Source organism: Engraulis encrasicolus, chromosome 6, assembly GCF_034702125.1.
Source record: "Engraulis encrasicolus isolate BLACKSEA-1 chromosome 6, IST_EnEncr_1.0, whole genome shotgun sequence".
In the NCBI taxonomy this organism is placed as follows: domain Eukaryota; kingdom Metazoa; phylum Chordata; class Actinopteri; order Clupeiformes; family Engraulidae; genus Engraulis; species Engraulis encrasicolus.
The window spans coordinates 53,600,525-53,610,524 of NC_085862.1; the positions used below are offsets into that span (position 1 = coordinate 53,600,525).

Below are 10,000 nucleotides of genomic sequence, written 5' to 3' on the forward strand. Positions count from 1 at the left end.
ACCCAGCCAGCCAGCCTGCCATCATCCCCCCCCCTGCCTGCCCTCAGGGTACCAGGGCAGGGGAGCGGTAAGGGCCTGGGTCACCTAACCCCCAACACCCAGTATGACCTCTCTGCCCAGCTAGAAATTCCTAGCACTTTCCACAGTCTTCATCTAGGTACAAGGTCTACACAAGACAAGCGTTCACTAACAGATAGAATAGACCACTTATTATAGTAACCGTCATAACATAACAAGCATGAAATTGCATTAGAAAAGCCTGTTCATCAGTACACAGCTAGCATCAAGAAGCTAAATTCACCACTGCCATAGACTCACAGTGAGCAACAAGCAGCTTAACACAGAGAGAGATAACATCAAAAAGCTAAGCACTGCCTGAGGCACTGACAATCCTCCTGCATTGCCATTGTTGAGAACAAAAAATATCTTTGATATATTATAGTCCTTCGAGTGGATTACTAGCACGTCTGCGCTGATAAAAAATACCATTGTTTCCAGGTGAGTCCGGAGCCATATTTTCTTTCTTTCGGTACCCTCACAAGCCAAAGCAACCAGAAGCTGCCAGCTGATTGGCTAATCGATTGAAAGAATGACTACAACAATTGATGATTGATGAGTTGGAATGCATGGCGCACATTGTTATGATGTTTATATAAAGTTTATATCCGTATTAGACAACTCACCCTGACTGGTGTGTGCTGGTCACCACTTTGAGGCTGGCGGCGTTGCGGATGAGTTTGTCCAGCGTGTTGACGATCTGCGCGAACTTGGGCCGCAGGTTCCTCTCCTTCACCCAGCAGTCGAGCATGAGCTGGTGGAGAGCGGTGGGGCAGTCCATGGGCGGGGGCAGTCGATAGTCCTGCTCCACCGCATTTATCACCTGCAGGGACAAGGTCAAGTCAAGGCAAGTTTATTTACATATACTATTTCATACACAATGTGCTTTACACATAATAATGAATATTAAAACAGTGTATAAAGCGCATTAAGACAAAATATAAAAAGACAAAATGGTACATTTTCAAACATTCACACAATAGCTCTGGAGGCTGCCAAATTGTCCAGGGTTCACGTGAGGAAAATATATATATAGGAGGCAGGCAAGAGGGTCAGGAAGGGGCAGCAACCTTGTACCCCCAATTAATTCACCCAGAAGCTTTTAGCTTAAGTGACTCACAGTCTAGACGGTTTTACAAATGCCTTTTTAAGATGATATATTTTACATTTTTATTTAGTAAATGCTTCCCTTTCTATTAATCATTGGTCCTTTACAGCACAGCACAGGCTTTTATCCAAAGTGACTTGAGGTTAAGATAGATGATAAAGGTTTTCTTTTTTTTCATGTATTGCTCCAGTATGGGCAGTGTTAGCATTTTGAAAAAAATGCTTGCATGTGCTACTAGCTGGTATTCAACTGTGATCACGCAATGGGGTAGACAGAAAGTGAAGTGAACCACTGCTGTAGTTAGAGAAAGGAGGAAAATCATACTCACATCCTGGTTACTCATGTCCCAGTATGGACGTTCACCATATGACATCACTTCCCACATAACGATGCCATAGCTCCATACGTCGCTAGCTGAGGTGAACTTCCTGTAAGCGATAGCCTCAGGCGCCGTCCACCGGATCGGAATCTTTCCTCCCTGTGAGAGGGAAAAGGATTAGGTTATAAAACAAACTCAGGCACAAGAAATTAAAACTGTCTCATGGAAAAAGGGAGGAAAAACCCAAACTGATGACTAAGATATCATTTGAAGACCAAACTACCCCACAGGCACGATTAGGCAAAGCTTAGCCATTGCTAACTCAGCAGGATGTCAGAGCATAAAAGTGGAATGATTGGTAGCTAGGCTACCACCCATTGTACTCATGTCACGTAAATTCTGGAATGTTCGAGGATACTAACCAGGGAGCTTGTGTAGGTGGGATCGGTAGCGTCGTCCTCCAGGAACCTCGACAGCCCGAAGTCAGACACCTTGCAGACCAGGTTGCTGTTGACCAGGATGTTTCTGGCCGCCAGGTCTCGATGGACGTAATTCATATCGGAAAGATACTTCATTCCCGCTGCGATGCCTCTGAGCATTCCCACCAGCTGGATGACCGTGAACTGGCCGTCGTTGAGCTGCGGAAAAGGCAGAAGAGGAAGAGGAGAGGTCAGGGTCTTCCTGTCAGGAATCTTGGTTACATTTATTATTTTCTGTTGTTTGTCAGCAGTTTAATATTCCTCGGAGGGGAATGACTCACCACCAGATGGTTCCTCTTAACACAAGTCACATGCAGCCAGATACAAGCATGATATTTGTTCAAGATCTGTGCCTCCGGTCCAGACCAAAGAGTTTTTCTATCATGCCTGCTTTTGTTAGATTACTGAATACACAATCTCACACAATCTCACTGGTACTTGCGGCTTTCAACCACACACAACTTTGACTACGATTAGCTGAGTAATGTTGACTGAGCAAACTCAATGCTATCGGGTCGCTGGCTTTATCGTGTACTGTTCGCCCTGTGGCGCTTATGGAGCGGATGTCAGTCTCAAATGCCAAACACAGATAGCGTAGTCACAGGTCACACGGTACCTGACTGACTGGTCACATGAGTATTAGGGGTGCTGTTTCTACGGTCAAAGACGCCCTGTGTGTGTGTGTGTGTGTGTGTGTGTGTGTGTGTGTGTGTGTGTGTGTGTGTGTGTGTGTGTGTGTGTGTGTGTGTGTGTGTGTGTGTGTGTGTGTGTGTGTGTGTGTGACTCTCACCCTGAGGAAGGAGTCAAGGGCGCCGTTCTCCATGAACTCTGTGACAATCATGACTGGCCGGCTCTTGGTGACCACTCCCTCCAGGCGGATGATGTTGGGGTGGTCGAACTGGCCCATGATGCTGGCCTCGGACAGGAAGTCCCGCCTCTGCCGCTCGGTGTAGCCCACCTTCAGCGTCTTGATGGCCACAATGATCTCCCGCCGGCCGGGCAGCTTGAGGCGACCGCGACACACCTCCCCAAACTCTCCTGCGTTGCGTGCAAGAGACCCGAGCAAGGGAGAGAGAGCGAGAGAGAGAGAGAGAGAGAGAGACAGAGACAGAGAGAGAAACAAAGAGAAGGGGTAGGGTACCGGGGTCAGGGTAAAAAGTGGGGGAGAGTGGAGGGAGAGAGGACAGGGAAGAGGGACAATTACTGGTTAGAACTGAGGAGCCTGGGACGGGTGGAGTGGAGTGGAGGGGGGGGTGAGGGGAGTGGGGGAGTGTGGTGGAGATTGACAGAAGCAAGAAGGGCGCTGAGACAGCAGAGAGAGGCCCCGACAGCCACCCTAGTCCAGAGACGACCTGCACCAGGACTCCTGGAACAACCAGCCAGCCTGGCAGACCGACCCGTGCCCACGCCAAGCCGTGGCAGTGCCAGAGCCAGGCACAGACGACCAGTGCCAGGCTCCCATGAAAAAAAATGGCCAGGTCCACCAGCTGACCTTCGGTCTGGATAACGGGTTGCCAGGGTTTTGGATCCAGGGAAATGCCAGGAGCCAGTTGACCAACGGAGCCAAGTCCAGTGCTGGTGCCAGGGCCAGGTCAGATCCGCTCTGGAGTAGGAAGCTGTCAGGAGGCTGGCGTGCCGGGGGGAACACAGTAGGCCATACCAAGTCTAGAGATGGGGGAGGGCCGGTCTCGGGCGAAGCGCAGGTGCTGAGTCTGTGTGTGTGTGTGTGTGTTTGCGTGTTTGTTTGCGTCAGGAGAAGAGAAGGGTAGAGGAGGGGTAAGGGAGTGAGGGAAGTGAGGGGAGGAGAGGCGGGGAGGAAGGAGGGTTGGGGTGGGTTAGGCTTTAGAGGTAGAGAGGGTGCCAGAGGGAGTTGGTGGAGCCAGCAACTTGGGGCCCGTGGAGGGCTTGCGCCAAGTGCCTTGGCCTGTGTGTGTGTTTATGTGTTTGTGTGTTTGTGTGTTTGTGTGTGTGTGTGTGTGTGTGTGTGTGTGTGTGTGTGTGTGTGTGTGTGTGTGTGTGTGTGTGTGTGTGTGTGTGTGTGTGTGTGTGTGCGTGTGCGTGTGCGTGTGCGTGTGTGTGTGTGTGTGTGTGTGATCAGATCGGACAAGTGTGGAAGAGTCAGAAGAACAGGACAAGGATGGGAGGGGTGGGATGGTATCAGGAAGGGAGGAGGGAGGAAGAGGAGGAAGAGGAGGAAGTAGGAGGGGGTGGGAGTTACATCACTTCAGACAAGGGCTGCAAAGCAACGGGTACCACGAGTAAGTAGCAGCAGGAGCGTTAAGCATCATCTTCGAGCAGAGGAACGTCTCCATCGAGACATGTTTCACTAAACACGGACGCATCCTCCATTTTACTTTTCTCCTCTCCTCTTTGGCTCCTAGTGAGCTTCAAGCCTGATGCCATGCTCGTCATTAAGTCACACACTTAACACGTCACTGATTCACGTTGTTTACTGTATTTAACACGACTGCATGCCTATAACACACTACCAAGCACAGCGATTAAGACACAAGGTTGCTCATTTACATTGAAGGGACTGGTGGGACATAACGGACGAATGAGGGGAGAGGAGGCAGGACGGACTAAAGTACTGCTGGTGGGGGCAGGTGTTGATGTGCTACAGTGCATCAGTCACGATGCTGCTGACATCAGAACAAGGAGAAAAACGTCTAGGGCCCTACCAGATCTAAAGACACGACATGTAACACATGGGACACATGATTGACTCTCATCTAATGAGAAGAGGGGGTGGTGGCGGGATTTTAGGGGTTGCATGTTTGCTCGTGAGTGAAGCATTTTTGGTTCGTTAGTGGTCATTAAGGGGGGGGGGCATTAATGGTAGCGAGCTGTGGGTAAGAGGGCCGGGCGGAGAGCAGACGAAGGTGGCAAGTAGTCGGGGTATCGTGGAGCAGAAGGTGGAGGTGGAGGAGGAGGCTGAGGTGGGTGGTTGGGTGAGGTGATTGAAGTACCGCTTTCTGTGAAGTCCTCTAAGGGTATGGCCTGCGTGTGGTGGTGGTGGGTGGCATGCCTAGCTGTCCTCCCCCTGTTGCTCAGCAGCTTGTGCTGATGCTGTTGGTTACCTGCGCCGATGACCTCCTCGATCTTCACGCAGGAGATGTCTATCTCTTTGGCAAACTCCCGCACCGCCTCGTTGGGGTCCTCGTAGGTGAAGGGGTCAATATAGACCTTGGTTCCCGGCGTTACTATAGGGGATTCAATAGCAGGAATTGGACTATTAACTAACATAACATCACGGTAGCTGTGAATATCTGCTGTAAATTGGCTATGATATTGTAAGAGAACCGGCAGACTCAATTGTGAAATAATGAAACGCTTTCTGTTCCGTACTGTACAGTACTGTACTGTACTGTACTGTACTGTACTGTACTGTACTGAACTCCGTTTCTCAAAAGCATCATTGCTAACCCGTTAACAACTTTGTAGGTTGCCAATGCATTGCATTACATTGCAACCAAGTAAGTTGCTAACTTAGTTAGCCATGGCGCCCTCGAGAAACGCACCCCAGAGTCGGCAGACTAGTGTAAAATATGGAGAGGCTTACTGTACTGCTGCAGTTTCTCAGTGTATTCAGACTCGGAGCCGTTCCTTTGTTTCCTGTCGAGACAAAGAGAATAAATGCAGATTTGATCACAACCTCCTTGTGTTGACAGGTGCAACACACACAAAATACAAGTACAACACACGCATGCATGCACGCTCACACACGCAGACGCACACACAAATCCACACCCCCCCCGACACACACCAAAGTAAGACTGCCGCTCCCCAGCACGAGCCAATATTTCAACAAAATGCGGCAGCGCGGTCCTCTTTGTAATACTGTACTGTGATGTTTGGGGAGCAGCAGTAAAAACAAAAGGCCTGTGAATGACAGCAGCCGTCAGAACGGCAGCACAGCAGACACAATAACCTCTATCTGATGACTTCTAATGTACTGCACTGCTCTCATCTGCCCCTCGTGAATTTGCTCAACGCTGCTAATTTCACGACGGCTGCTCTTCTGTTATTCTCTCTCATCCTCTCCTCCTCGTCTTCCCTCTATTTCTTTTTCTTTTTTTTTCTATGTCTGTGTCTCCCTGCCTCCATCTCTCTCTCCCTCTCTCTCTCTCTCTCTCTCTCCCTCTCTCTCTCTCTCTCTCTCCGTGTCTCCCCTTGCTCGCGTGCACACTATTTGGTTTACGCAGCAGCAGTGCTTATGGAATGTTATGGGGGTTGGGTTGTTGAAATTACATGTTAATGTGCTTCCTTTGTTGTCTAACCAGTAACCGGGGCAATAATACCCGCTGGTGATTTGCATCTCATTTCCAATTCAAATGCAGTTCCGGAATATGCCAAGGCCTGCTTTTTTTCTCTCTCTCTCTTTCTTTTTTTCTCCTTTCTTTCTTTCTGTCGTTCTTTCTTTCTTTTCACTAGATGTGCTAAGGCACAAAGAAACAAAGTAGCAATGAAATCTGGACAAAAAGTGTGAGATTGTTCCGCGTCCCCAACCACAAGACTCAAGAGTACCTCTCTCTCTCTCTGTTTTTCTTCTTTCATCACCACCATGCCATCTCTCCACCCTCTCTCCCTCCCCCCCCACCTCTCTCTCTCTCTCTCTCTCTCTCTCTCTCTCTCTCTCTGTCTCTCTCTCTCCCTCTCTCTCTCTCCCTTTCTCTCTGAGTGCTCTTGCTGTTGGCGTGGGTAAGGAGACTAAGAGAGGAAAACAACACAGGATATGACAGGGCTACAACAACTCAGCAACAATCATCCCGCCTCCCTTCAATACACACACGCATGCACAGACACACGCGCATGCACACACACACACACACACACACACACACACACACACACACACACACACACACACACACACACACACACACACACACACACACACACACACACACACACTCACACACACACGCGCGCGCACGCACATGCACACACACACACACACACACACACACACACACACACAATGCTTGGATACACTGCATACTACTTGTGCCTCTGTTGTACACAATGCCCCATAGAAGTCAGGATGTATTAGGTAGATACAGTATTATGTAGTAGTGGGAAAAACAGGAGAGGCCTACAGCATAGTGAGCCTTATACTGCAGATACGTGTGGCGCGTTTGTCTCTGATGCACGCACGCTCGCAGGCACGCACGCAGGCAGGCATGCACACATGCACACATGCACACATGCACACACACACGCACGCTTAACTCTCTGCCAGCAACTGCCATCCCCCTGTGGGGCATAGAAAAGTGGCCTGAAGGGAGAGTCTTACTTGAGGCAGACAATGGCAATGATAACCACGGCAATGATGAAGACCAGGCCAGCTGTGATGGAGCCCACGATGAGGGGCAGCTGCTCCTGAATCGTCTTCTCTGGGTCCGCTGCAGAGTGGGGAGAGGGGGAGAGAGAGAGAGAGAGAGACAGAGAGAGAGAGAGAGAGAGAGAGACCGAGAGAGAGAGAGAGAGAGAGAGAGAGAGAGAGAGAGAGAGAGAGAGAGAGAGAGAGAGAGAGAGAGAGAGAGAGAGAGAGAGAGAATGACAAAACATTTATAAGCACATACACATCATTGATCAAAATCAAATACAGCAAAGAGAGATAGGCACATATGGCATTTTTGAGCAAACACATTTTTCCAAACACAAAAACGCATTTCAAATGGATTTTGGAAAAAAAATAAAAGATATGACACTCTATGGCAATGCACTGCCCCAACTTTGTTTCTTGTTTTTTGATGGATGTCTAACCCTCGCGCTGCATAGAGCCAAGTGTTCGAAAAGTACAAAGGTGTGGGCAAGGCCATCCAACCAGAAAATGCAACTTAGCGTGACTCATAATGCTGCTCTAGCACGCACGCACGCACGCACGCACGCACGCACGCACGCACGCACGCACGCACGCACGCACGCACGCACGCACGCACGCACGCACGCACACACACACACACACACACACACACACACACACACACACACACACACACACACACACACACACACACACACACACACTACACAACAAACACAGCATGAGCAGATCAGGCTACACTTGAGCTGTTGAGAAGTTCCAGGTCACTGGACTCTTCTGTACTGTAGGCCCGTTTTAGACTCCCCAGGGGTGAGTTTCTCAAAAGGGAAGTTGTTAGCCTGTTAGCAACTTCGGTAGTTGCCAGTGGGGAAATGCATTGAAAGCAACAAAGTAGCTAATGTAGTAAGCAACTTTGGTTTCGAGAAATTCACCCCAGAGTTGAACAGCAGCAGTGGTAGCAGCAGGGCTGATGCCAGAGTATAGCACCAGCCCTGGTGCACAGTAGGGTAAGTGGAGGGAGGTGGGGACCAATCAGAGTCAGGGACAAAACCATCTGACAGGCCCCCCTATCCAATACATACAATGTAATGAGGATATGATTCTGAGGCACCCCCCAGGCCGCTGAAAGCAGTGGCCGGGCCTGGGACAAAATCATCTCACAGGCCCGCCTACCTAATACATACAATATAATCAGGGCTCTAAATTAGCACCAGCCAACCGGCAAATTGCTGGTGAAATGTCCGCTTAGAAGGTAGAAAATACCAACTTGCCAGCCACTTTGACCCATTAGTGAGTGTGTGTTTGTCTAGTGAGATTAACATTTACTAGCCATTTTGGCTGGTGATGAAAAAAGTTAATTTCGGGCCCTGAATATAATAATGAGGACATGATTCTGACTCCCCCCACCCACCCTCACCCCGTCCTCTCACTGGGCCAGGGACAACTGAACCCTCTGTTCCCCCTTGTCCACTTCCCTGGGATGGAGGTGAGGTGGGGGCCGATCACACCTCAAGGGTTTAGGGGTGTCAGCTCGTGCATGGATGAAATGGGAGAGAGGGAGGTAGAAGGAACCAAATGGTACCACTTGCCTCCATGTGGGTTGTTGTTGATCATAGTGTTGTTGATTGTGTGTGTGTGTGTGTGTGTGTGTGTGTGTGTGTGTGTGTGTGTGTGTGTGTGTGTGTGTGTGTGTGTGTGTGTGTGTGTGTGTGTGTGTGTGTGTGTGTGTGTGTGTGTGTGTGTGTGTGTGTGTGCCGGAGCATGAACGCTCATATACTGTGATGATTGGTAGGTGATTGAGTGTGGGATATACGCTGTGAAGGTGGCTGGGTTATTGTTTATGCATTACAAGCCTGTGTGCCTTTGTCCCCGATGGCTGTAGGCTAGGTCCGCTTGTGTGTGTACACTGCGATTATACGACAGAGTTTAATAGCTAAGCTCTGTGTCAGACTGATTTATAGTGTGACTTTATTACACTGTTTGTGCACGTCTGTGTGTGTGTGTGTGTGTGTGTGTGTGTGTGTGTGTGTGTGTGTGTACGGTGAAAACAATGACAGTTGATGAATGTGTGCGTGTGTGTGTACATGCGAGCACATGCATACATTGTGTGCGTGTGTGTGTGTGTGTGTGTGTGTGTGTGTGTGTGTGTGTGTGTGTGTGTGTGTGTGTGTGTGTGTGTGTGTGTGTGTGTGTGTGTGTGTGTGTGTGTGTGTGTGTGTGTGTGTGTGTGTGTGTGTGTCTCTCTATACCGTCGCGCGTGTTGGTGCTGAAGTCGGCGGGGCTGCTGTAGCGTCCGTACCCGGCTACCGTGCGGGCGCGCACCTGCACCACGTAGGGGGTGCCCGGCTTCAGGCCCTCGATGCGGGCAGAGGTGCGCTGGGCCGTCATGGTGTGGGCTATGGCCTCCCCCTGGTCCTGTTGGAGACACACAGAGAAACACACACACAGTTAGATCTATTGCACAGTAGGTCCCAATGGTCCTATGGTGCGCACAGATAACGGACACATTAAATATCAGTCAATATCTCTCTCTCTGTCTGTCTCTGTCTCTGTCTCTGTCTCTCTCTCTCTCTCTCTCTCTCTCTCTCTCTCTCTCTCTCTCTCTCTCTCTCTCTCTCTCTCTCACACACACACATACACAGCATGAGTGTTTGTCCGTGTGTCATTTTTGTGTGTGAGCGGAGTGTGTGCTTGCATGTGTGTATTTT

The 10,000-nt window shown here is 49.8% G+C and overlaps 1 protein-coding gene across 6 annotated transcripts in view; it reads right to left on the bottom strand.

The window, feature by feature from the left end:
* Positions 1-10,000, bottom strand: part of LOC134451479 (ephrin type-B receptor 3-like) — a 97,139-nt gene that overhangs the window by 13,116 nt on the left and 74,023 nt on the right. For 2 of the 6 annotated variants that reach the window (XM_063201969.1, XM_063201967.1), the window contains exons 8-15: positions 9,542-9,707; positions 7,260-7,368; positions 5,526-5,578; positions 5,044-5,166; positions 2,754-3,001; positions 1,907-2,122; positions 1,494-1,643; positions 684-880 (exon numbers count right to left, since the gene is read on the bottom strand). In XM_063201969.1, coding sequence (XP_063058039.1) covers positions 684-880; positions 1,494-1,643; positions 1,907-2,122; positions 2,754-3,001; positions 5,044-5,166; positions 5,526-5,578; positions 7,260-7,368; positions 9,542-9,707 — 1,262 coding nt within the window. Of the gene's footprint in view, positions 1-683; positions 881-1,493; positions 1,644-1,906; positions 2,123-2,753; positions 3,002-4,932; positions 5,179-5,525; positions 5,579-7,259; positions 7,369-9,541; positions 9,708-10,000 lie in introns of all 6 variants that reach the window. The other 4 variants (XM_063201968.1, XM_063201963.1, XM_063201965.1 and 1 more) reach the window with 3 other exon arrangements.